Here is a 27,500-nt window from a genome sequence, read left to right on the forward strand (position 1 = left end):
AAGTTTCCATCACAACTTTTTCCCCTCAGTCTACCGATCCCTCTGTTCTTCCTTCCTCTTTTTTCACATCTTCATTTACTCAATCTCTCCATTTCCATGCATTTGAATGGGTCAATGCACACTGTTTACTGTAGCTCATGAGATAGTGCTTTAGTCTACACAGTCTACACATTGCATACATGGTGCAAGAGTTAACTTCTCGATTGTAATCAAAGCCATAGCATAACCTTTAAGCATTCCTCTGGTCTGTGAAAAGAGCTACAGCAACATTCTCAATTTAGCCGCCTGCAGCTCCATCCTTCCTCACTTCCCTTTTCCAGCCAGTTACCCTGTTTTCTTCCCCTTCACTTCCTCTCCTTTCCTCCATCCCTCCCTCACTCTTTCCTCTGTATCACTCTCACTCCCTCCATCTCCGCTCCCGCTCTCCCTGAGTCTAACATGGACTCTGGTTGGCCTTGTTCTGAGGATGGCAGAACTGTCCATTAATAAATCATGATTGCATTCCTCATCCCTGCCTTTCTTGCTTTAACATGGGATCAGAGCAGGTCACACTGTCAGATGCAAACATGCATTTTTACATGCATGAACGCTTGCACACACACTTGCGCACACACACACACACACACACACACACACACACACACACACACACACACACACACACACACACACACACACACACACACGAGTAACAAGCTATAAACACCTTTACATCCCACTGCAAATACACAACTCTATTTGCTGTGAGCGGCTATGTTCATGTCAAAGACAGGACATTACTGCAGCTGAACAGAGGGAGTGTAAGGCTGAGCCAGCACGTGGATGTGTCTATTCAGATATGGGCACTCTAGACCTCCTTTACCATTGGCTCCTGTTAACTCACCCCTGTCGACTGCTATATTATATAAAGCTTAGGAGAGTCTTTACAGAAACCATTTTCAAGAACTAAGGAAAAGCCTCTCCAACCACCCCCTTCTCCCGCTCTCTCCTCTCTCTCTCTCTCTTTCTCTCTCTTCCCCTTGTGCTCTCTCTCTCTCTCTCTGTCAGCTACTGCCAGGAAACAAGCTCTGCTGGACATCCTGTCAGGTGGAACTAGCAGCAGACATCCTGATTAAAGCACATGTGTGTGCATGTGTGTGTGTGTGTGTGTGTGTGTGTGTGTGTGTGTGTGTGTGTGATACAGTATGTCTTGGCTCATTTATGAGAGCATATGTGCATAGTGTATGTGTGGCTCTTTGTGGATAGGGGTGGGGTGTTTACGTAATTGTCATCTATTGGGTAAGGGTTTCTCACCTGTAGGGTTTGTCGTAGGAGTTGACTCCGGCGAAGGACTGACTCCTAGTGATGGACCGGGAGACAATTCGGCGCGAAGGCCGCACGGAGAGGGACATGGTGGACACAGCTCTGGAGGGACTCCCTGTTGAGACAACACAGAGGAGAGGGGGGAAGGCATTAGAGGTCGCACTCACAGAGGGAGGGAAGCATTTGAGGATACACCGTGGAAATGACGGTCACAGCTGCTCAGTGGTTTAGCAACCGAACTAAACATCACAGAGAATTAATTATATTTATCAAACTGAGGAATATGTTTCAAGGGCTTTGTCCTTGATCGAGAACTTATGTAACCTTTTTTTTCCCTCTCCTTTCCTTTTTTCCGGGAAAGAAGCCTTTAAAATCTCATTATACACTTACACCATGAGTCTATCGGAAGGAAAAGAAACTTCAGCGCCTCTTCCTTCAGTGAAAGTCCATGAGATTATAGGGCGCACAGACAGAAGCCTCTACAGACTAACAGCAATTATTTTACATCAAAGCACCCCACTAAGCCAGACCACTTTCTAAAACGGTTACATAAGACTGAACATCAGAACCGTTCCCTTGCTCTGACACAAGTTTTTTTTCCCTCATGAATCCTAACAGGGCAAAAAAAGAGAAAAATATCATTCTGATGCACCAACCCCAACAACAACAACAACAACAACAACATCCCATAGGCCCGGCCCGTTTCTCCTGGCCTGTCCGTCTTTCTGTCACAACAATCAGCCATGGACGCTCGTGATGTGTTCGTACACAAGCGCACCCCCGCAGCGACTCGTGTTGACGGGAACGGAGGGGAGGGGAGGGGAGCGGAGCGGAGCAGCTTGGCAGCGAGCGAGAGGCACTGACGGGAATGGCGGAGGCTGTGACCTCCGATGAAGAGCCCCAGCTCCAGGCCCTGAAGGTCAAACAAACGCTTCCTTCCCCATCTCCTCTCCCTCCTAACCCCCTCCTCCCTCCCTGCCTTTCCTTTACACAGAGCCGTGATGGGGCGCTAGCTACCACCCACCCACACGCACACACACACACCCGCCTCTTCGCCGTCTCCGACCAGAGCACAGAGAATCCCACCCTCTTCCTGAGGGGCTGTGTGTGTGTTGAATCCGTACTGTGCGTGTGTTATACACAGAAACACACACACACACACACGATCAGGATCAGATGATCAAGTCAGCAAAAGTACACAAAAGTGTTGCTTCTCAGTCGGTCTGTTACCTGTTCATTCATGCTAATACTAATACGAAAGCTAGACTTTGTAAAGGATGTGTGTGTGTGTGTGTGTGTGTGTGTGTGTGTGTGTGTGTGTGTGTGTTTGTGTGTGAGTGTGTGTGTTGGGGGAGTGTTGCACCAGTCCACAATATGATTGCATAAGTGAGTGTGTGAAAAGCTGAGAATGGGAGAGAAAATTGATAGAAGGGTGCTAAGAAGGACAGCAAAGCAGGGAATTGGAGGATACAAGACAAGAGAGAGAGAGAGAGAGAGAGCGAGCAAGAGAGAGACCGAGAGGGAGAGAGAGAGTATGTACCGAGACACATAAAGAAGGACAGTATCCTGTTTTCCCAGACCAGATAACGCCTCGGTGTCTTGCCAGTGCAGCCAGAGTTCATTGTGAGTAATCGCTGCGGACGTCCTTATCACCTACTCTGGGGACGCAGTGGCAGGAGCAGAGACTGAGGCTGAGCATGGGACAGGGACAGGGCCAGCACTCCTCTTCACAACAAGCCCTTTTATAAACAAGGCCTGTCCCTGCAGCCTCCACCCACCCAGCTCACGTCCTTGGAATGCACTCTCGCACGGGGATCCATCTGACCAGGGAGCACAGACAGACACACAGGGATCCTCACTCACGCTGGGATCCATCCACCCAGAGATCACACTCACACAGGGATCCACTTGCCTAGAGTACCCGTTCACACAGGGATCCACCTGCCCTTGAAACAGACTCGCACAGGGATGCACCCAAAAAGGGATCACACTCACAAAGGGATCTGTCCAATCAGGGATCAAACAGGGATCCATCCACCTTAATATAAACTCAAATAGGGATCCACTTGCCTTTGGAACGCATTCACACTGGGATTCGCCAGCCCTTGGAACATACTCACACAGGGATCTGCTAGCCCTTGAAACACACTCACATTGGTATCCAAAAACCAAAGGAAGAAACTCCAAGAATGATTATACAATCCTGCCTACACCTGATGATCAGCTAAATCACACTGGTAATATTAAGCCTTGTAGTAGTAAAAACACAATTTATATAATCATTAACAATAATAACAACAACACTGTAATACCAAGTTTAAAATAATAATATACAATCAGATTACATTACATGGTCTCACAATTGCAAAAGGGTTCTCATCAGTTAGCCTTTTAAAATGATATCAGATTAGTAAACAGAAGGTGCCTTTGGAACATTGGATAATTGGTTGCTGATAATGGGCAATACAGATATTGCATTAAAGATCAGCCATTTCTCTCTGCAACAGTCGAGATCCCTTTAGCAACTATCGATGAGCACATAATGCTATTTAAAAGCTGCTGCCCTGATTTAAAAAAAAAACCCAATGCAACTGATCTCAGCTGGTATTCTGCCTATAATAGAGTGGAATGGAAATGTCTGAGTGACCCCAAACTTTTGACCGGTAGTGTACTGTTCATCAGTAGAGATGAAAATAAAAGGAAGGAATAACAGAACCCGAGTTGTAAACAAGTATCAAACGCAGACACACAGACATCTAATGAGTTGAATAAAAAAAGCTCAGGTCTTCCAGGTCAGACTAGATAATGAGGAAAACAGAGCAAAGCTCTGGGTCACACAGGACACAGATCAGCAGCCAGAGGGCTCTTGACTGTCCTCAGATGCATCAGGCCGGTAACTGGAGACGCGTTGAAGGGATATTTCATTACTTATTACAAAGGGCCTGTTGGGCTTTCAGCTACACATTAGCACGCAAGAAATCTTTCCTTCGAGTCAGAAGCCAAAGCTCAGATGTATAGGAGAAGAAATGTGTGAGAATCAGACAAAAAAAAAAAACATAATCTCCTTACCAGAACTCCACAAACCCGCTACGGCAATAACACTGCCGTAACAACTGCCATAACAACACCACCACACACACACAAACGGACGTGCCCACGCACACCATGACCACACAAGCTCAAGTGTGTATGAGCTGCTGTTTTGCATTAACCGTGAATGGCGTCACTAGCCGCCCCTTAACCAGGGAGCTGCAGGGTAACTTGCCAGACAGCCAGGGTGGGTAGAGGACGTTCCAAGCATTTTAATGAACAGAACTACAAAAGCTATTTCTACTTTCCTTTAAATGGACCAACCAAAAAAAAAAATCACAGTCATCAAAAAAGGACAAAAATCAGTTTCAAAACAAGGGCTGTTAGAAAGTTGTCATAACATAAAATCTGCTGCGCTAGGCAGACTTCCTGAGGTCAAAATCCTGTTGCTAACATGTAGCAATTGCAGAAAGTGCATTTCTGTTTGTCCTCCTAACCGCCTCAGTCAACATGGCTTAAAACAATTGTATCTTTTTGTTTTGGGTCAACAGAGATCAGCGGTTCCTTGGATACCCTGATGGCACCACCACCACTGACTTGAGGAAGTGAGCCAGGGTTTATTTATAAAAGCTGTCAGGGGAGTGGTGACAGGAAGCCCAGTCATGCACCGTGGCTAGCATCCCTCTCCCAACACCTCGCTTGCAGCAATGACAACACCTCGCAAACCCCACAATGGGCCGTCTGGCCTGAGAACAAGGCCTTTCTCTGCCCTGTAGCCAACCACTGGTGGCTCCATGGACGGCGGAGCATACCAACAAGCTCAAGGGGGGGGGGGGGAAGTGGTGGAGAGGCGTTCCATACCGATACCCCCTCCACAACCAGAGAGCTTCTATCCGTGTGTGTGTGTGTGTGTGTGTGTGTGTGTGTGTTGGGTTGGGTTGGGTAGAAGCTGAGAGAGGCCGTACTGACCCCTTCACCTGACCAAACACACACACCAACTCCAAGCTACCCTACGCGAGCTATCCTGATCTCACTCACCCCACCCAATCCCCCTCTTCCTGATTCTCCACCACTCCAGGCAAAACAGGCTTCAGCCGGTCTCAACAAACACACAGCTCCCTGGTGAGTCCGGACACAGGGCCCCATCCCACAGATATACGCTACGGCACCAAACGCTGCACCCATCCCATTCCACCCCATTTCTTCCCAGCCTGCTCTTGGTGGTCAATTAATATTTCATTAGTCTTAATCAAAGACCCGAGGATTCCAGATCCAGAAATGTGGGCTAAAGCCCTTACCAGGGTTTCATCAGCGACAGGATTAGATGTTGGCCGTCATAAAAGATGAATGTTCACTCAATCTAGGGGGAGGGGGGAAAGTTTGAAATGTCCTTAAATATTTAATCACATCCGTAAGGTCCTTATTTACCCCCCACTTGATCAATTAGTGGCCTTTAATTGAGTTGTATAGCCTTGTTGAAGCTCAGCAGCCGCCCCGGCTTACTAGACAAACTCATCAGGCACTGAACACATGGCAGAGGAAACGCCTCAATCCTGTAGGAAGCTGTAGGGAGGTTTTTCTTTCCTCCTTTTTCTAATACCGCTCAGGAAGACTGTCCAGAGAAATAAAAACATCTGGAGTAGCCGAGAGAGACTCTTACACAGCGGTCTCCCTCCCTCCCCACCTCCCCACCCCACAACCCCTCCCCTGTTGACATAACCTATTTTTTCTTCATCACCATGAGAGATGCCCAGACTGAAAGGGGGGGAAAAATCAACTCTCTTCGTCAAAACAGAAAACAGAGTTGACAATGAGAGAAAGAGAAAGAGAGAGAAAAATAAAGAGAGAGAGAAAGAAAGCGAAAGAGAGAAAGAGACATAAGCAAAGCAACAAAGGCGAGCTGTCAGCAGTCCTGTGCGTCATCGCTGTAAATTGCTGTTAACGGATTCCACTTCAGAGAAGCCCACACAGCCGCTCGCACAAGCCAGCCATCAAAAGCACCGACCTTCGCTAGAGTCCCCGTCCACCCGCGAGTCGCCAGGGAAACAGGACACGGGCAAGTGACACATCCCTCCTCCTCTCTCCTCTCTCCTGCCTTGTGCAGTTCAGCTCAGTTCAGCTCAGTTCAGTTCAGTTCAGTTTAGTCAGAGGCCTCACAGTCGCCCCTTCGCCTCAGCCTCGAGTCCAGCTGACAGGGCAGTCCTCGGAACAGTGAAGAGATGGGCTCTTCTGCCAGAGCGAGCCGCTCAGTTACCACCTTCACACCGGAGCCGAGTCAATGGTACTGCCAGGCTGGACCATGTAGCCCCCCTCCCCCACAACCCCCCCTCCCTCCTGTCTGACCCCCCTGTAAGTGTTATGAGCAACCACACCCCCTTCTGTGGTCAGCACTGGGCGTCTCCTACCTGTCCACGAGGAGGTGGATCCACTGAGGGATTTGGTCCAGCCAGGATCACACAAGGCGTGAAGAACGAACGTCAAGCAACGCAACGAGAAGGAAAGAATACGTTTTGAAGGGAGAGATTGAGAGAGAAAGACAGAAAAAAAGAGCGAGCGTTACATGAGTGGGCATGCACTCTGGGTGAGGGTTAAAGCCTTCCACAGGCTTCCATTGGGCGAGCGTGTGGTCAGAGTGGGTCAGAAGCCTGTGGACGGGTGTGTGGGCATTGTTTGGCTCCGTTGGCCTCGTTCCAGGACCATTCTAGAACACAAAGCACTGGGGGGCAGCAGGGTGTGGCCGCGGTGGCCTCTTACTACCCACAAGCCACCCCCCCCTCCCACATGCTCGCAAACAAACCAATGCTCCACCACCCCTCACACACAAAAACACACACACACACACACACACACACACACTCACACACTCCACAGCTGTGTGGCTGACATATGTGGGGTACTGTAATGCCTGAACATGGCCATTGTGGTGAGCACAGCCCCACAGGATACAGCACAGCAGCAAGCTCTATACGCTGAAGCTGCCTGCCATTTCGCTTCAGGCTGGAACACTTGTTCCATATGCTGTGGTTAAATAAGGAAGTCTAGTTCGTGGGGTTTTAGCTACACATTGATTTTTTTGGAGGGGGTGAATGAAAATCAATAGTGATAGGGAGCCAGTACTCAGAGAAAGGACGGAAGAGAAAAGAGAGGTGGGGGGAGTCCGTCATGACTGGAATTCAAGCAGGCTGACCGAGACGCGAGGCAGGGGGTTGTCAACTGTTCACTCCCATGGGGGCACAGGCCAGATATTAGCAGATGGCAGGAGAGGCACTGGCCTCAGACTGAATATTAAGACAGTCTACGCCAGGGATGCAGCTATATTGGACAAACAGCCAGGGGGCAGAGAGAGAAGGGAGGTCACCAAGTTCACTCTCCGACTCCATAATTTGAAACACACAGCAGTAGAAACACATACTGACAGATTACACTTCTGTACAACAAGCAAAAACAACAATGGCTGACTTGCACTAACCAATAAAGCAACTAGATACGGACTAACTGAGAGTAATAATCTAGCAAAATGGGACAAAGGGAAATAAATCTGACTTCTTTGTTTCCCCTCTGTCTCCTTATCTTGAAAGGTGAGGAGTTCTTGTGGTAATAAGGAAGCAGAGTCATTAAAAAAGCACACCTGCAGCCCCCCCCAACTTAAATATAGATGCTCTCTCAGGATGCTTCCTGTCCACCTAACCAGGCAGGAAGTGACCCGTATGGGGCTCAAGAGGCGCTGTGACTGGTGTGGAAACCCTTAAAGCTGCTGGCGACAGCAGCTCCTCGCAGCATGCCCTTCCTTCCATTCTCTCAGAGCCCAGCTGAAGAAAGCAACACACTCATCATGTTAGCCCCCACACCCTCCTCAAAGTATCCACACACACACATACACACACACACACACACAGACACACACACACACACACAGTACCCAACACTCCATTGCCCTGGACTTTCCAAAGGGCCCGCACCCCTTGGCATTCTTTGGCTGTGAGTGGATGCACTCCCACAATCTTTATAAAGAATCCCCAGGAATGATCAAGATCAGAATGTTCCATCCGCAAAAGGGGTTCTTTGAATCCTCCTGAGAGACACAAAGAGTCCCTCACATGGAGGCTCTTCTCTATTGAGCCATGTGTGGATATTCCTGGGGCATATGCAACGAAAATGTACATTAAGATATACTATATGTCTCAAGGAGCTGTATCTCGACAGCCTGTGGTAGTCACAAGGCTGCAATTACAATGAAAGGTAATATATAATAACGGCAGCAAGACCTGAATGCCTTGACTATACCCAATCCAATCAATCGTATTAAAGGCCCTGGAACCCTTCTTCCCTGTGAGAGAGGACTGTGAACCTAAACACTCTTCTAGAACACACACACAAACAGACACACACAAACACACACACGCACACACACACACACACACACACACAAACACAGCTCTTAGGTGATGACGTTGGAAAATCATCTATCAGGACAGCCTGTTGACAACTCCCTACTAAGGAGGTCCAGGGAAACACAACCTAAGTACTGAGGACTGAAAGGAAAACCACAGGGAAACGTATAGCTTGCCAACCGCTCCACTCCACACTCATAACCACAGCCCCCTCAAAGTCCCCCGAGACAGGGACAACGCCAACACAGGAGCTCCCATTCGAGATTCGAGGGGGTTTAAGCGATGGGCTGCATTTTGGGTTTAAAAGGCTGTAGAAACTTCTGTGAGGGAAAACTGTGTGGGTGGGTGAGTGAGTGTCTTCAGCCTTCCCTCCCTTAGATCTAAGTTCAGCCTTGACAAACATGAGTTGAACAAACTCTGGTCAGAGGAATTCGGACTGAGGGTGAAACAGAGAGACGAGAGAAAAGAGAGAGAAGCAAGAGGAAGACAGAGTGACAGAAAGGAGTGCGAATTAAGAAAATATTATCTTTTGAAGAGCACTGAACAAAAGACAACAGCGAGAGGGCGATGCAAACGTTCACACCAAAACAAGAGATAACACTTGCGGTGAAGGAAGGGAAAGAAAACACACCCTTTGGGAAAGCCAAAGTGAGAGAAGCTAACCCTTTACAACAAAGAACCTTGCACAAAACATATCACTATCTGACCCAGAAACAACACAAACCAGATATGAGCCAAGGGAAACACACAAGTTACAAGACTGCCCTAAGATAAACATTGTGTCTAGAGTGCACAACAATACGTAAACAAAAACCAGAGTGTACAAATCAAGCGTACGAATTCTGATAATGCTACGCCCACCAGTATCAGAAGACAATGACAACCTGCCCTATCTCTACGACTACAGTAACAAAAACTACAAAGCGCAGCAAGGGTGGTCAAGGAGCTGACCCGCATTTAGCCAGGTGTGACGAAAGGTTAAGAGGTACCTCCATATCCACTGTACATGTTGGCCAGTAATTTCAGCTCGCCTCTCCTCCCCGCAAGACTTGACCTCAGTGAGAAATACTTTCAGCTCTTTTCGGAGCCTCTTCAAAGGGCAGAGGGAAAACCACAAGACTACCAGTGTCTCCTTGACTGTGGCTACATCCACTGGCAGCCTCCCCTCCCTCAAACACACAGAGAGCGAGGGAGGGAGAGAGAGGGAGAGAGAGAGAGAGAGAGAGAGAGAGAGAGAGAGAGCGAGAGGGAGAGAGAGTGAAGCGGAGGCGCTGCCAGGAAATGGGAAGGCGGTCTCCTTCTCCGCAGCCCTGGTCCTCCTCCTCCTCCTCCTCTCGCTGGTTTCCTCTCCACTTCCCGCTCTGACATCACACGCTTCCTGCCTCTCCCTCTTCCAAGCGAGGCCCCGGCGCATTGCTTCCTCACGATAAGTTAAAAGGCCGTCGGACACTTCACATTTCGGCTATATATGTACCTTGGGCACATGGACACGGATAAATATTGCTGTCTCTATTGTGCAAGAAGAAGGCTCTCAAGACAATCGGGGCTCTTATTAAGAAGACGTGACGTGAAACGGTGACTCAGAAAGTGAGATGACTAACGTTGCTTTTTAGTTTTGGGAGCATTATTGCAACATAAGCTTTCAGGTGTAATCAAAGAAAACATCTCTAACCTTGAGTCACCAACCCAAGTCATAATATTATGTCTACTGTATAGTAGGGACGGGCAACATGACTTAAAATCAGAAGGATGAAATGAGACTGAACACAACATAGAATTTGTTTTAAGGGGGCCATTCAGAAGAAAGTATTAACCAATTAATTGCCATGAGCAAAACTAAGTGGACAAGAGGCTCTAATTATCTTCAGTTGTGATACATTTGTATTAATCACCCAGCCATGGTCTACTGTAGAAAAAGGGGGGGGGGGGGGGGGTTAGGCATTCCGCTGCACGTTGTGCCTAACAACACCTGTTAGCTGTTCTAAAAACTCTCCAACCTACGACCTACAGTATCCGGGCTTATTGCTTAATCAACATGCTACGTGGAGGGCATGAATTTGCTCTCCTGTCAAACTAATAGTGTTGTGCAAGTGAGGTTAAGTCAATTATGGTCAGCTGGCAATGCTCTTTAAAGTTTAGCAATGACGACAAAAAGTGAGAGAATGGATGAGAGGTACAGACAGAGCGAGAAAATCACTGTAAGCAGTAGCATAAATCTTCATGGTTCACCACTGGGGATGAATAGGAGGACGAGTGGGAGGTTCGGAAGGGTGGTCTGGGGATGAGGAGGGCAAGATGGACGGCATGGGGTGGGCACGAGGATGGTGCAGACACTGGGGCATCTTACATAGAGGTCAACTGGCGTTGAAATCAAGCCCGAGGGCCTTGCTAGTTCATTTCTCATATGCAAAGTGAGCTTACCCAGGGGCAAAACTGATCTTTAATATCTTCAAAACCAACCAACCCCACCACCACACACACACAACACACACACACACACACACACACACACACACACAACACACACACACACACACACACACACATAACCCCCCTCTACATTTCCTCACTCTCTAATACACTCTCGAGAGGGGATCTCAAAGCACATGTTTATTCAGCAATTATATCAACCCAGGCTTTCTTCTGTGGGCATGCAGATTGCAGTGGGGATTAAGTTTTAATGACTTTCATGAGTTTCCCCACCACCCCCCTCATCCGACTGCAGTGCTCCAGGACTTGCATGCACAGGAAGACATTTTGTGCATTTCCTTCCACAGTGCACTCGCTCACACACACACACACACACACACACAGTCAAACTGCTAGAGAGAGACAATCTGCAAATGAGCACCGATGCGATGTGGCCGAACTCGGCGTAATCCGTGGCTGCGGTTTTATTAGAAATGCGGAGGGAGGCTGATGCTGATCTGGGAGGACAGACACTGGCTCAGGTCCTGGTCGACCAGCTGCCGCGCTGATTAGGAGCCCGTCAGGGTGACTGAGGAGGGCGGCCGAGCTGAGCCGCTCGGCCAGAATCGAAATCACGGCTCGTTAGCATGATCTCTCTATTAGAATCACGAGTGCGTGTGTGTGTGTGTCTGTGTGTGTCTGTGTGTGTGTGTGTGTGTGTGTGTGTGGGCGTGCGTGTGTGTGTGTGTGTGTGTGTAGGCGTGCGTGTTGTGTGTCTGTGCTTTTATGTGTGTGTGTGTGTGTCTGCGTCTTACACTCCAAACACAGTCAAATCCCCCAAACAGGATGGATAAACACAAGACTGCAAAGCCAACAGCTACTTACACAACAAATACAAACAGGAACAAACACACACACACACACACACACACACTAGTGTTGAATCCAAAGAGCATTACAGCTCTAGACACCACGGCTACACTTCCCCCCCCTCACCAGACACAGTGACATATGACACACACACACATTTGCCTGTATGCAAATACGGCAACACAAAAAAGAGCCCTTATCAACAGGGCATTTCCATGGCCATGGCCATCCCTGGCACAGCACTATTCAGTTAGTGGGTTAGCAAGGTGGGAACACACGCTAATCTATAGGGTCAATGGTTAATCATTCTTCAGATCTGCCTCCATAGCTAATGTGATGTTCTGCTTTTCTCTAGCTCTTTTTTAATAGGGAGCATACAACTAGGCAGCAGTCTTGCTCCTTGTCTGGGACATTACCAGTTTAGTGTGCGTGAGAGAGAGGGCAGGTCTGGTGCACAGGCGCTAGCTGAACGAACGGCGATGGGGGGGAATTCTCTGCCTGGTGGACGTGACTGAGTAAAGATGGCTCGATTAGCAGAGCTGAGAAAGGGCCAATTACCCTACCAACCTCTGTGTTTGTGTGTGTGCGTGTGTGCATGTGTGTGTGTGTGTGTGTGCCAGAAACTCTAGATCAGGTCAATGGCATCTTGACAAGCAAGCCAGGCTGTAGCTTTTTGGCAGGTACTACGCTCACACATAAAAACTAGCACAATCCAAATCTCCTTGTGTGATTCCCTGTGTGCAATTGGTTGTTATGCAGCACACAGACGTATGTGCTTTTTGAGAGTAAAACCTTTTGCCGGCTTTTCATATGGAAAAATACCAGTCATGCAGGCTTCTCTCTCTCTCTCTCTCTCTCTCTCCCTCTCTCTCCCTCTTCTCTGTCTCCAGGCAGAAAGATAGTATTGCCCTGAGGGGCAGAGAAAGGGATTCAGTTGGGCGATGAAAAGAGAGAGTGATAGAGAGAGAGAGAAAGACAGACAGGAGGTGTGACAACAGGCATGCCAGTGCCAGCCACGACCTCTGACCCGGCCTGCGCGAATGGTGTGATAAAGTGGAGGGGAAGAGGATAAGCAGAGGCGGAGGAAGAGGAGGAGGAGGAGGAAGAGGAGGCGTCGGGGTGGGGTGGGGTGGGGCAGGGCGGCTGGTGTCCCGGGGGTGGGAGGGTGGTCAGAGAGAGGATTTAAGGGGAACAGTTGTCCCCTGAGCCCTGAGCTCTTATCTCCCAGGAAGCAGCTGGCCAGGTCAGGCGAGGCCAGCACAGGGCAGGGACAGACGGCCAGGGACCGGAGCCAGAGCAGGGACGGACCGGTGCCGGCACCTGTGTCTCTCTCAAACACACACATGCACACACACACACACACACACACACACACGTGAACGTACATCTACGTGCACATGCATGCAATCACATGGCCCCACACACAGCCTTACCAAAACTGAATGATTGATACTAAAAAAGCCCACATACATTAACATTAACATACAAAAAGTAATATGTGCATTTAAAGGTCCGTTTGGTAACTCCAATGAACATCTAAAATATGAAGCCATCTAATAGCTAGCCGGCATGGCTAATCAGTGCTTGAGGGGGGTGTGTGTATGTACAGTATTTTGCGTTGTGTATGTAAGCCTTTGGTGTTTCTCGCTCATTCTCGCTTCTCACGGGACTTCTTGATTCAGGCTGATGCGCCGCTAGTGCAGATCTTGCAAGGCTGGTTTTCCTCTAGGAGACAGTAGAGGGAGCAGAGAAAGCCACCACTCTCACTGCAACAGGTCATTTAACCATCACAATGAGTTCTAAACTGCTTTAGTTGAAACATTTTGCAAAGGGAGCCTTTAAGACAGAAGTTGCAATCACAGATCATAACTTAGAAGATACAAACATTCAGACTAACGACCAACCACATAGATCAGCACTTATAAGACCAGAGAAAGAATAAGCACACTTAAGAAACCCAAACACTCACTCTTTCTCTTTCTCTTTCTCTCTCTCTCTCTCTCTCTCTCTCTCTCTCTCTCTCTCAAACACACACACACACACACACACACACTCTTTGACTTTCATATCCAACAGTTGCACACAGAGCAGAAACAGGTGCGTTCCGATATTGCTTCCCCTGCTCTCGCTTGCTTCATCTCCCGAATGGCTGAGATGCTTGCATGTCCGCGGCGGTTTTATCTTCACATTTCTCACATGCCACTCTCCTCTTCCTCGCTTTCACTCCCTCCGCCCCCCCCTCCCTGACCAGCTGCACTCGACCTGAGACGCATTCCGCCCGCCACATTTTGACCAGAAGAAAGGCCACACACATAAAGTGATGTGGCAGTTGAACGCTATCAGTAAGGCAACACTGGCGAGCGCTTCAGCAGAGCGGTTGTGGAGCCGCATGAGGCTGTCTCAGCTAATGATTACTACATGGCTGTGTAGCGGCTCTGCGTGCTTGGTCTGCTTGTGGTCGACAAGGCGACACTGCGGCTCTTTAGGGGCTAATTTTTCCACTGAGAAAAACGGCGGTGGCAGTTTTATTGGAATCATATGTGCTGTGCTGTGCTGTACGGTTCTGTTCTGTGCTGCAGGAGATGTTTGGGGCTTTACGGCAACGGATGACTGCATGGGACAGATGACGACACACACACACACACACACACACACACACACACACAGATGCGACAAACGTGAGAGAAGGAGCATGTTGCTAAAGACAGGACAATAGGCTAAGCACAGACATCTGGACCAATAACCTGAGCAGCAGGTGGATGAGCCCTTCTCACTGCAGGGACACACACACACACACACACACGTTGTTTAGCTTGTCACGTATGGTTTTGGCACTTCTACAGGGAGTGCAAAGAAATAAAACCCCCATTCAAGAGGTGAGTGTGCTGAAATGCTGAAACCCAGTAAGTGGTGGGCAGATAATTCCTCATTCCTGGAAAACAGTAATGACCTGAAGAGCAGTTCTCTTACACACCTACAGACACAAAATATACACGTACACACGCAAGCCCACTCACACATAAGCACTGACAAGCACAGCTTAGCACACACACAGAAACTAACAACATGCACACAAACATACCTTCACACACAAGCTCACACACAAGCGCACACACACACACACACACACACACACACACACACACACACAGTGCTTGCAGTGCACAGCAGAGGACACATACCACCCATAACTGGCATGCCATAGAGCCATACAGTCCACAGAGCACAGAAGACCCCCCACTCCATCCCCCAACCACTGCAGTCTCACACCAAAACAAGCTCTGTGAGCAACAGGTTAGGCAAGGGCAGTTTCACTCTTACCTAATCTTGAGCAAAACAAACACCGCCTACTTTAAGTAATGCATACCTTGAAAGGGTAGAAAGATTTAAAGATATGTGTGTATGTATGTGTGTGCATGTATGTGTGTGCGTGTGCGTGTGTATGTTTGTCTGTGTCTGTCTGGATTGCAAATAACAAAATGTCGGTCACAGTTATTGTCGTGATAACTGCCATATAATTTACAACATCTCTTATTACGGGTGATGACAGCAAACCTTTTCAAATATAATTTCATGGCATCACTTAAGTTAATTTGCGCGAAGATTCTTTAGGTGGTCAAATATTATTGTATGCAAAGTCTCTCTGCTGCAAGCCAACACAGAAGACTGCCATTTCATGAGACAAAACAGAGGAAGGCCAAGTCCTCATAATGCACCCTTACTAGTTCCATCACCTGCCCTCCAACCCATAAAGTTGAGTTGGAGTGGAACTGAGTGGCTATAACGGTCAACTGCTGATGTAGATGAGGCGCTGTGCTGTATGGAAATGTCCTGAGCGGAGTTATATGCGGGTCTGGTCCAGCCCGGTCCAATCTCCCCCCCAAAAAAACCCATCTCCTAACGAGGCCTATAAAAGCCTGTGATTAACGAGCCACCAACAGGCTCTTCTTTCCTGCAGCGGCTGCCTGCACTCTGATAAGGGAAAGAATTAGGAAAGGACAGAGCAGAGAGAGAGAGAGGGAGGGAGAGAAGGATGGACAGAAAGAAGTAGCAGGAAGTGAGAGAGAGCGAGAAAAGAAGAATAGGGAGCGATAAGAAGAGCAAGCCTTCAGAAGCGAAATGAACAGAAAGAGAACAGAAAGAGAAGAGAAGAGAAGAGAAGGAGGGAAGAAGAGGGTGAATGAAAACGAGTGGCCCCCATTGCCGTCCTATCACAACTTTATTTACGGCTCCACTTCGGAGTCGGCTGCGTGCAGGAGGCTCACCAGTCTGTGGTGTGGAACTCATTTCCAGCTCGATGGCCCCGGCCCCCCCGCTGAGCAGAGCGGGAATGATTATATAAGCACTTTTCTCCCCCCCCCCCCCCCCACAACCCCCCCTTCTCATCAGAGATGCAACCCACCACAGTCTTAATGCCAGCCCGGTTTCATTTATGATATCATACATAATCTCTTTTTCTCTCTAAGACACGTTAAGCCACTTTGATGGCATGAGAGGGCGATAACCATATGCTGCGCTATTTAGATAATTACACGAGTATATCAGTGAAATATCTGGAAAAAAAAAAATAGCTACATCTTACAACAGGGGACCGTGTCATTACAGAGGTTGCTAGACTCGTGACTTGGGGAAATCAAAAACGCTCCGCCAAATGTCACACGGCTCTCTAAATCATCAGCATCTGATCTGACTAACTTCCACCAAATGCCACAAAGGCACAGCACACACCAAAGGAAGCGTGTCCCAAATAAAGCCCGTTTTTCACGATACACCACTCTGAACAGGAGCCTCTGAGGGGGTCCGGTTCTCTTCGTCCTGCACAGGCTGAGGTCAGGCTGACCGAGCACAGCGAGCCTCCTGGACCCCCGTCAACTCAAGACTTCCTGTTTAATCCCCAGCTGGTCTCTAATAGGCTTATGTGTCACTTGATGCTGCCCCACTAGGCTGCTTCTCCGCTGCGCTGCGTCGTGCCCAGTGCACACACGGGCCCCAGGGCTCTGGGAAGCTAACGGCCACCCATTCAAATAAAATAAGGAAATACAGCGCTTGTGTGAAACACTCTACACTGATTTTTTAAAAACAAACAAACTAACTAACTATGTTAGTGGGGTCATACAAACAAAGATGATCATAATCCTAATCAAAACAAACTGGAACAAATTATGTATGCAATATTCTACCCATTAGGATCCTTCAGGTGACAAAGTGTCTTTTCATTATTGGAGTAAATCAATATTTAATGTGCTGTGGTGTGACTGTGGCTATGTTGGCTATTGATTTAAATGATTGCATTTAAACGCCATATTTATGGCACCAGTCAGTGCAAATGCGGTATAAACAAATGCCAGAGGATAATTTGACATCTTTTTAAATGGAGCTGCCCTCAAGTCAATTTAAAGTCTAATGCGTAATTGCCCAACTGTACAGTAATATTGCAATAATTTACTACAACAAGAGCAGCCTCTTCTATTAAAATAATAGGCTGCCGGTGCTGTCACAAAAAATACTTAATGCTTTTGGGATCAAAATGTGCTTGCGTTTGTAAATAATACAAAAATAATGGTGGCTAGACTGCTTGTTAAAAGATTATTTTTTTGCAATAGGCGAAAAGCTCATAAGTCTTCAACAATGAATCCTGATGCAGCACGTTTCTCCCCACCACATAACCCTTGGGGAGATATCGTCATCGTGTTGCTGTGAGCGGCTTGGCTAGCCTTAATCTTGGAAAGTGTAATTGGATGGCGAGGGTCTTTGAGGGGGAAGAGGTCAGGTCATTGACCTGGTCAGAAATACCAGGGGTTAAAAGTAACGTTGGCCTCGCGTGGGAGAAAGGCGCTTGACTTCATCTGTATTGCATAGGACTACAGACCAGAAATAACCGAGTCATGATTCACTACAACAAGCCCAGTCACTCCTCTTACTCATTGGTTTATACGGGTGTATCATTGCCTGTGATTTTCTTGAGTGTTTGCTTACACTAGGTGAAACATGAGGTTTCTATCTCCAACTTGCTGCTGCTGAGGCTTTCAATAATGCCTGTGTTTGAAGTTAAGTGAGGACACAGGACTAAAGAAAACCATTCTCCATACAGGTCTCTTTTTCTACGGCTTGTCCAACTTCCATAAACATCGGGCAGTGTCTCTTGGCCCGTGGCCTGCTAGCGATGGCCAGAGCAGCCCTTTGTATGAGGAAGCGAGATCAGACGATAGATCTATCCATTTCCCTGTTTACACAGAGCCGCAGACACATCAGTGGCCATGGGGCGAACCTCGGGGCCAACATCTGACTCGACCATTAGCGCAATTAGTCTCCCACTGGGCTGTGGCCGGCGCAATCTGAGGCCCTGACAGGAGCACACGGCCAGATTAGGCTATCTGCGGCTAACGCCTCCTCAAATGCGTGCCTGAACCTCAACAATCTCCTGGCAGAACTAGCACCAGGCCCTGCCCCGACCCGTCCACCTGTTGTACTGGCTCAGCTAACCGCTCACTGGTGGTGGCATGTGCTTGACATGGCAACTGCTCTGCTGTCTTACTCTTACACTCAAATTCATACACGGACAAACACATGCACAATTGATCAGCTTAAGAATAAATGAAGAAAGAAGCAAGTAATAAGTAAAACAAAAGGAAATGGCGACCCACCACAATATGGTCTATCCACCACAACACTCATCCTTTGCCCTCTTTCTAAACACTTCCCCTCAGGGAGATAGTTCAGACAATTTGCATTCATTCAGTCTGTAGAGTTTGAAAAATAATCACTGATACAGAGTAGATTATTATATTGGCCATACGTAATTGGTTTGTTGTAGCATTAAATAGTGTCTGCCTCTTCTTTGACGATATTAGCAGGCCAACTCATTTGGCAGATATTGCCTGTGTAGATGCAGCTGTGGATTAGCCGTTAGCATTTTTATCTGCCAGCTGATGACCGTGCTAACATTTGGCCAGTTACAGTGAGGAGCACATGTATTTGATACCATGCTAAAACAGGAATATAAAATCATCATTTGACAATTGATCTTAATGCTTTAATTCAGAAAATGAGTAAAAATCAAACCGCCAAGGACACCAATTTTCTTTGTGATTGAAGAATGTATCGTAAATAGATAAATGTTTTCCTTAAATGCTAGGGGAAGGAAGTATTTGACCCCCTATGTAACCCTATGGGAATTTAACACATAGGGGCAGGCAGATTTTTATTTTTAAAGGCCAGCTATTTCATGGATCTAGGATATTATGCATCCCGATAAATTTCCCTTGGCTTTTGGAATTAAAATAGCCCCACATCATCACATACCCTGGACCATAGCTAGAGATTGGCATGGTGTTTTTTCCAGTGGGCCTATTAGCCTGTTTGATTTGCATTGAGCTCAATGAGCATCAAACAGGCTAATAGGCCCACTGGAAAAAGCACCATGCCAATCTCTAGCTATGGTGAAAGGTACGTAATGATGTGGGGCTATTTTAATTCCAACGGCCAAGGGAACTTTATCAGGATGCATAATATCCTGAATCCATTAAATAGCTGGCCTTAAAAAATTAAAATCTGTCTGCCCCTATGTTAACCCTATGTGTTAAATTCCCATAGGGTTACATTGGGGGTCAAATACTTCCTTCCCCCTAGCATTTAGGAAGAACATTTATTTATTTACGAAACATTTTTCAATCACAAAGAAAATTGGGGTACTTAGCGGTTTCCTTTTTACTAAATTTTTTAATTAAGACATTAAGATCAATTGTCAAATGATGATTTTATATTCCTCTTTTTAGGCAACTTTAGCATGGTATCAAATACATTTTCTCCTCACTGTAAATGGCCTGGGGATTTCCAGGACAAAGCATCCCGGTATCCCGGTCACACAGGTATCACAGGTCATTCTCAGCAGGTTGCCGGCTTGAATGCAAGACTTCAGGTTGAGCCACCTGCTCTATGCATATGACTTCCTGATGTAGTGGTGGAAAATCAAGATCAAGATCATTATCAATAAACATCATTCATCAGTAGCCTATACCAGAAATGTTCTTTTAGGTCTTTCTTTAACCTACCATTTCAGACAGCCTTCCTTCAGAGATATCAAACACTTACCCAATGGGACAGTACCATGCTTTAAAACCTCTCCTTCTGTGTTTGCTCATTGACAGCCATGTCTTTGCATTTTCCTCTTGCGTATCACTTTCTCTTGAAAAAGGGTTTCTGCTTAACAAATAAATGTGAAAACAAGTGACGTCTAATAAAAGAGCCCTCTCTCTACAATGTCCTTGTTCACACCGCTCACACAAAATAAAAAGGATATCCGTACCATCAAAAAATGCAGGCAATCAGGCTGTGCACAGTTTCGTGTATCCTCGTGTAATATTCCAGACTACCCAGCCTGTGTGCTTTATACGCCCTTTTACTGGGATGATGTTGGGCAAAGCAGCCATTCTCTTCCTGGCCTGGAAAACTCACAAATCAGCAGGCACAAACAGAAACCTATTAGGCAATTGAGGCTGCAAGAAATCACTCGCAGATTCCTCCTCAGGCCATTCTCTGTTAACTCCCATTTGTGGGCAAACCACCTGACTCTGGTCACAAGCCCCTGTCAGCTCAGCGTCTTGCCTCAGGAAAGAGAGGCACTTGGGAGAGCTTCACTCGGCACGAGGAGCAGCCAGCAATGTGACCAACGTTTAACTCGGCCCTGAGGTACAATGACGTTAAGAAGAAAAAACGTCAAGAAGAGAAAAGAGAGACACAAAATGACACCCCTTGAAGCATAAACAAATACCTTAGGTATCACATCATGATGACACAACAGCAAACAAAGCGTTTACAGTTGCCTCAGCGTGATCACAAGGTGTTGACTTTTCTCTTCTGAACTATGTGTTACATGATTAGCGTTCAAAGCATCAAAGGGAATGTTTGTGTGACGACTCACTCGCTCACTCACCAGTGGATCACAGTGTTTTGACTTCAGCGAACGCGTCGCTCTCGCTCTCCTTCACCCTCTCCTCCAGTGCAGACCTCAGTAAGCTGATTACACAAGGGAGCCCGGCTGTTGCCACCTACCACAGCACTTGCCACGACACGCAGGTATCTGTTTGTGTCCCACTGGCCTAGTCACACGAAACGAGCAGAGCTGCGGGGAAGAAGGCTATACGGGGGGGAAGTGTAACGATCCCAAACGAGAAGTTTACCACGTGTGAAACTGTACATCTCTTTACCTGTTGGGACGGATGGGGTTGCGCCGCATAGACATACTGGGTTTCATGGTCGACACACCCGTATGTGTGGAAGGGAACTTCCCATGAAGCAACGCAGCACACTGAGCTGGTATCAAGAAAATAATCTTCTGCTCATGCCTGTAAACAAATTAACGGAATAACATCCACCTATCCCAAGGCCGCTTTAAAATCCCTGACTGCGGTGTAAACCTCAATGCCGTGCTACTCATGTCACAGCCTGAAACTATCATATGATTGCATGAAACTTCCCAAGCCACAAGGGTCACCGTGTGAATGTATGGGGGCACGCGGAGAGGAAAGAACTATGCATTGCATCTGTGTTTACGCGACCCTTCAAAACGCACACACCATTAGCCGGGACAGATGTACATGCAACCCTCCTGAGCATGTGTGTGTGCCATGATGTATTCTTAGCGCTGTGTGCAGGGCTGCGGTTTTAAGCCGGCACTGAGACTGCGTGCACCCTGGGAAAGAGTGAGTCACTCGCTGCTGCAGCTGTGGGCTCATGCCCCCGTCCTCTCGGCGAGCGTGCACTGAGTCAGGACTTACACCCCGCTGTCGCTGTGCTACCGCCGTCACTGATGCTGCTAACGCTAGCGACACCACCACTGCTGCAGCTCGCAGCCATGGCTCGCTATGCTAGGGAGACACAGAGGCTATCCCAAGGTTCCACGCATGATCAGCAGCACAGCACAGCACTACTGAGAGCAATGGCAGCTGACAGCAGGAGAAGAACAGTGGGTTTTACGTGTGACCCGAGTATTTTATTTGTACAAAATGGTGCTCACAGGTTTACTGTTAAATTAAAATGACACTCCGCAAACACAGGGAGTTCTGGGGGTTGCTGATGAGAAAAAAGGCAAAGTCCAGTGATGACACAGCAGGCTCCGTCACTGGACACCAGCACCCTGCTCAGACAAGCATGTAAACCGTTTGGCCTGTCGGTCACTAGGCTCTGCCATGAGGGAGCACACGTCAGCCATTCTCCACTACTAACAGGCTCTGGGAATTTGGGAATACTGCCGACTCACCCAGGAAGGCAAAATGGATCATCACATGCAGGGGGTGGGGTGGGGGGGGGGGGCTTGATGGGGGAGGAAGGGTCAGCTTTGCTATTATGGGACATGGCAGCAGGAGGGGCCCAAAAGATAGTGGGAGAGAGGGGAGGAGGAGGATGGGGGGAAGTCCAAAGAGGGGGAAAGATAAAGAGAAAGACCGAGGGAGAGAGAGAGTGACAGAGAGGAGATAAAGAGTGAAAGAAACAGCAACAGAGCATGACTCCCATGACCAAACAAAGAGAGGCCAGAGGAAAAACAAAGCCCTTACAGAACGAGCAGACAGATAGCCTACCAGCCCATGGCTATAAGGAACTACTATAGGACCAGTGACGAGGATAAAAGGCCCGAGCTACTGCCACATAGGTGAAGTAGATTAAATCCAATCCGATCAAACTGTGCTGGGGCCCCAATTCTCCCATCACGGCAGCTGTCTTCTTCATTTACTATACACGAAACGTGGGCAGTCGGCTAGTGACAGGGCATTATGCAAGGCCATACAAAGCACAGGAGTAAATCCAATAGGGTTAATTTGATTGTGGTTTGCCTCGGCCTGGAGCCTTCATATGGTTGTCATACCTCGCAGTCATCAGAGGCCTCTCTGAACAAGCTGTGCAATTCCAGCAGCTTCCTGTTTGTACAACCACTGGGACTGAGAGAAGTATGCTGGGCTGGGGAACAAGCTCCGTCAGCCAGCCAGCAGGCCATGGAGCTGGGGCTGTGGAGCTGCTGCTCGTTGGAGGCCCGAAAGTTCTGAAATAGAATGGGCATGTCTGGCCCGGCTTGTGGCGTGTGTGGGTTCCGTGGGCTCTCCCAGAGTTCTGAGCCCGGCATTGTTCTCAATCTGGCTTCTGGAATGTTCATGTAAACGAGCTGCCATGGCGACCCAACCAGCTTTCCACATGATTGATGGAAAAGGAGAGGGTGGGTGGAGGGAGGGAGGGAGGGCCCTGAGGGATGAGACATCTCCGGCAGCGCAAGGCAAGCCACAAGAAAAAGTCGCATCGCTCAGTTCCGACCAGCGCTCATCAAACAGAGGCTAATTGCACAGTCGGAGAGAAGACGGACGGTTTCGCGTGCACGAGCAGGGTGCAATCACACAGGGAAGAGCATTTAATTAGCCGCCGTAGACCGTGCAAAATGGCACAGCATTGGCCCACAGGAAGCCATTAGACGAGCAAAACCCACACATGGGTGGGGGTTAGAGTGCATGCTGGGTATGGAGAGTACATCACTTGGTGACAGAGGCACTCTGTGTGTGTGTGTCTGTGTATGTGTGCGTGTGTGTGTGGAACACAAGGGCTCTTCAGTATTCTAGCTGGTGTCTCATTATTCTTTTCGCCTGGAGAACAGAGAGAGCAGGTGCTTGAGATTAACACAACATCAGAGCCAGGGAGGCTGGCAGGCACCCACACACACACATTCAAACACTTTTCCCTCCCTCTCTCCCCTGCATGCTCTTAACCCTGGAATCCTCTGACAGGGGGTACAGTGCTGTGATGGTGCCCAGATCTTCCCCTGGGCCCTGGGCGTGCTAAACCTCCAGACAAGGCGTAATTAACACTATCCCATGCATCAATGTGCTCGTTCAAAGGGAACTCGCCTCACACATGGGCACGACACTGGGAACACCACCTTTGTGATCTGTAGGCTGCTGCGCCAGAAGAGTTTGCTTTTTTAAACGGACAGTCTATTTGCTCAAAGCACCCCACACTGATCTATTTTCAGCATGGACAGACAGAGCAAGAAAAAAAGGGTCTTTCCTATTGGGGGAGAGGACACGAGAGGCAAGCTATGCAGAGCATGCTTCATGAGTGACTGAGTGAGTGAATGAGTGTTTGTGTGAGTGTGTTTTGTGAATGTCTGTGTGCGTGTGTGTGTGTGTGTGTGACTGTGACGCTAAACTCATAGCGAGAGGAGACGATCCTCAAAGCCAAGGCTAACACACAACAGGACTTGACACGTCCTGAGGGGTTGGGGTAAGTAGGGGTGGGTAACGAAGGGCACATAGGCAGGAACGAGAGAGGGAGAAAGAGAGGATGACGGAAAGGAGAGAGGGAGAGAGAGAAAGAGAGAGAGAGAGAGAGAGAGAGAGAGTCACGGGGCCACAGCAGGACTCCTGGCAGAGACAGCGTTTTCAGACAAAACAGTCTAAGAGCATCACTTCAGCCCAGCGACAGGGAGAGGCATCCTAGAGAGGGGTTGGAGGAAGCGAGCAGGCAACAGAATCCTGCATGGGGTACAGGGAGGACAACACTTCTTACATCTCTGAGAAAGCCCCGTGTGTTAAAGTAATGGTTATGGTACTTAGCGTGATATGGGAGCAAGTCTTTCGTCAAGTCAAAAGTTAGAATTTTAACTCTCTGGCCATGTGAAATAAATTCATGGAAGCCGACATTATATATTGCTGCATCTATGGAGGGAGGAACATGTGTGTGTGTCTTAAGAATCTCAAATGAAATCTTGGCTTTGAAAAGGTCAGCCAGAGGAGCTAAGCCAGAGGAGATGACCAAGCTCCTATGATGACACAGTTCAAGATCATCATCAAGGATAGAATGCCTTCAGTAGGTCCAAACCAACAAACATGCTGCCAGTTTCAAAGCCAGATGCTTCCATTACACCCACACATAAATAAACACAACAATTTGAAACACAGAGCCTCAAACCCTTTAAAAAGGGGGCACTGAGCAACTCTCTGTTTGTGTGTACAGCCTATTAGTTTGTGTGTGCGCGAGTGTGTGTACAGCCTATGTTTTTGTGTGTTTGTGTGTGTGTGTGTGTGTGTGTGTGTGTGTGTGCAGTGCACACAAGTGAGTGAGTAAGAGAGTGAGAGAGGCAACCTCCCTCTTTTCCCCAGCATATCCCTTTCATCATAATTGTTTTTGTTGATCAAATCATTAGCTAAATTAGGCCCCTCAGCAGTGCTCAGCGCCGCACACAAAGGCCAGATTGTGAGGGCCTGGTGAGCTGCCCGCACGGCCGGAGCTTTCTGGGGGACGTGTTCCCACAGTCCTCACCTCCCTGTTGGCGCGGCCAGCCAGCCCCGATGCATGCAGGAGGCCGTGGAGGATATCACCGTCTCGCCTCCTCATAAAACAGCAGGAGAGGAAGTGAAAACAAAACGACGAACAGAAGAGTCATGGCCTCTGTTGTGTTAAGGGCAAAGATTTGATATGGCCCAAAGTGGTGTGTGTGTGTGCGTGTGTCTGTATGTGTAACAGGTGTATCGCAGGACAGTGGTAAACAACGGTCTCTCTTCTATGAAAGGAAAAGATTAAATGGCTGCACAGTGGCAGTTTAATCATATGCATTATTACTGACTGGTGGCATACAGTGCATTTAAAGAATACATGTCAGTATGGAGACTGTTTTCACAATTGAGGCTCTAAATTGCTGCCAATACAGGACAATCTTAAAACCTTTGTTAAGGTTCTTTATGATTAAGTGTCAGTTTACCCTATTTCCCAAAACAAGATGTTAAGATTCAGACTTGTAAAACTAGTGGGCCATTCTCATCGGTTAGGAAAAGGTTGCATTCCCTTGCAGGGATAAAGAAAAAAGTCAACAGAAGGATTAGATTGTGCGGGATTAGCTTCTAGTCGCTACATCAACTGAGTGGAGACGTGGCTCAGTTTTTGGTCAGACACCAGACACAAATGTAGCCCATCCCAGCTACCGCCACCACACATGCAGCGTGAGGTCGATTGGATTTCTGAAAACAAACTTCTCTTCTACACTCAAGTCAGACTGAATGCTTTCTATAACCGCCAAAAATGACAGACAGAGGCTTCTGGAAGGACACGTCAAATAATTTACAGTTCGAAAGTCACAGTTTGTAAAAGTAGCCTAAGTCATGGGTAGCCTATACGCCAAGTAGCCTGCCATCTTCCCTCATGGTAAAACTTACAAATACCCATGGCGACCCGGCTTTTCTCTCATGTCATTACTAATATCAAACAAAGACAGCCTTTGTCATCAAAACGACCAGACTAGAATTTGTTCTCCGTGTTCCTCATTCACATAAACGGTGATCTCTTCTTACCTAAATAGCAGTAAGCCATTCTTAAGTAATTTACAGCAAACCTTCCTATTTGTATCACATTGAGATACATTGTAACATGTTTGACTTGAGTATAAAGGTTAATCCAGTTCTGCATCAGCGCCCAATTTCGCTTCACATGATCGCACTCTTTAGATTCCAGGATTCACTGACTCATTTAATGCAGTCTAACTATCATAGACAGCGCTAACAGGTCGAAGCCCAAGTCAAAAACGACACAAAAGGATGCACAGAGGACATATAATAATGAACAAACCACGTACATGTCTGCCGCCAGGGGAGGTATCATCTGATGTAAATCCAAATTGTTCAGTAACAAGCTGGTTCCGGTGGAAGGTAGTCAGACGAGGAAAACGGGACGAGTTTTCCTGTCAACCAAAGTGAATAATTTCCCCAAATCAGTTAAGTCTCGCCTCTCGTTTCGCCTTCGGTCTTCTCGGTGTCACTTTCTCCTTCTCCTGTAGGCGCAACCGAGGGCTCAGTCCCCGTCCTTATCTCCGAAGGGGTGTGGACAATCCAATGCAAATGCAAGAGCCGTCCGTACTCATCTGCGTCCACTTCGCGTCGATCAGGATGAAGGAAGGGTGAAGGAAATAATCACGACGGGAAAAACTGCAGCTCTATATCTCAAGCTGGTTTCAGGCTGAACCATGCGTCAGTGATTGTCTGCCGCGCAGTTCGGTGAAATCTCCTGTTGAGTCTTCGGAGACGTCTGCCTCGCTCGCTCAGTGTATGTGTGTGTGCACAAGTACACACACACACACACACACATGCACAGCTTAAGAGGGGACGGCAGGCTATAGCAGTTGTGTGTTGAGTAGCTCCAAACTGAGAAGGGGGATGGGAGAGAGGGGAGGGACTCGGAGGATTTTCGCCTTGCCTCGCCTCTCTCCTCAAGTGAAACGGAGTGCCGTGGTCCCCATTTGCTGCTGGCCTCTCCCCTCCTACTGTCCCCTTGTCCCCGAAATGACGCAGAGTTAGCAGTGAACTGCACGCGTTTTTTCCACAACAGTAACGACGGGATATTAACCTGCAATTGTACTAATTTCTCCAGACTTTTAGACACATCAGACACTTCAAGACAAGTTGACCAGAACTCTCTCTCTCTCTCAAAAAAAAAAAAAAAAAAAATCCCTGCTTGGGTACAACGTAAATC

General features: G+C 47.9%; 1 protein-coding gene across 4 annotated transcripts in view; it reads right to left on the reverse strand.

Annotated features, from left to right (window-relative positions):
- ripor1 (RHO family interacting cell polarization regulator 1) overlaps positions 1-27,500 on the reverse strand; it is a 69,446-nt gene that overhangs the window by 25,612 nt on the left and 16,334 nt on the right. Inside the window, exons 1-2 of one of the 4 annotated variants that reach the window (XM_062546682.1) lie at positions 26,608-27,128; positions 1,294-1,417 (exon numbers count right to left, since the gene is read on the reverse strand). In XM_062546682.1, coding sequence (XP_062402666.1) covers positions 1,294-1,391 — 98 coding nt within the window. In that variant the 5' untranslated portion in view covers positions 1,392-1,417; positions 26,608-27,128. Of the gene's footprint in view, positions 1-1,293; positions 1,418-9,712; positions 9,854-20,093; positions 20,215-26,607; positions 27,129-27,500 lie in introns of those variants that run through there. The other 3 variants (XM_062546684.1, XM_062546681.1, XM_062546683.1) reach the window with 3 other exon arrangements.

The sequence above is a fragment of the Sardina pilchardus genome, chromosome 10 (assembly GCF_963854185.1).
Source record: "Sardina pilchardus chromosome 10, fSarPil1.1, whole genome shotgun sequence".
NCBI classification, from domain to species: domain Eukaryota; kingdom Metazoa; phylum Chordata; class Actinopteri; order Clupeiformes; family Clupeidae; genus Sardina; species Sardina pilchardus.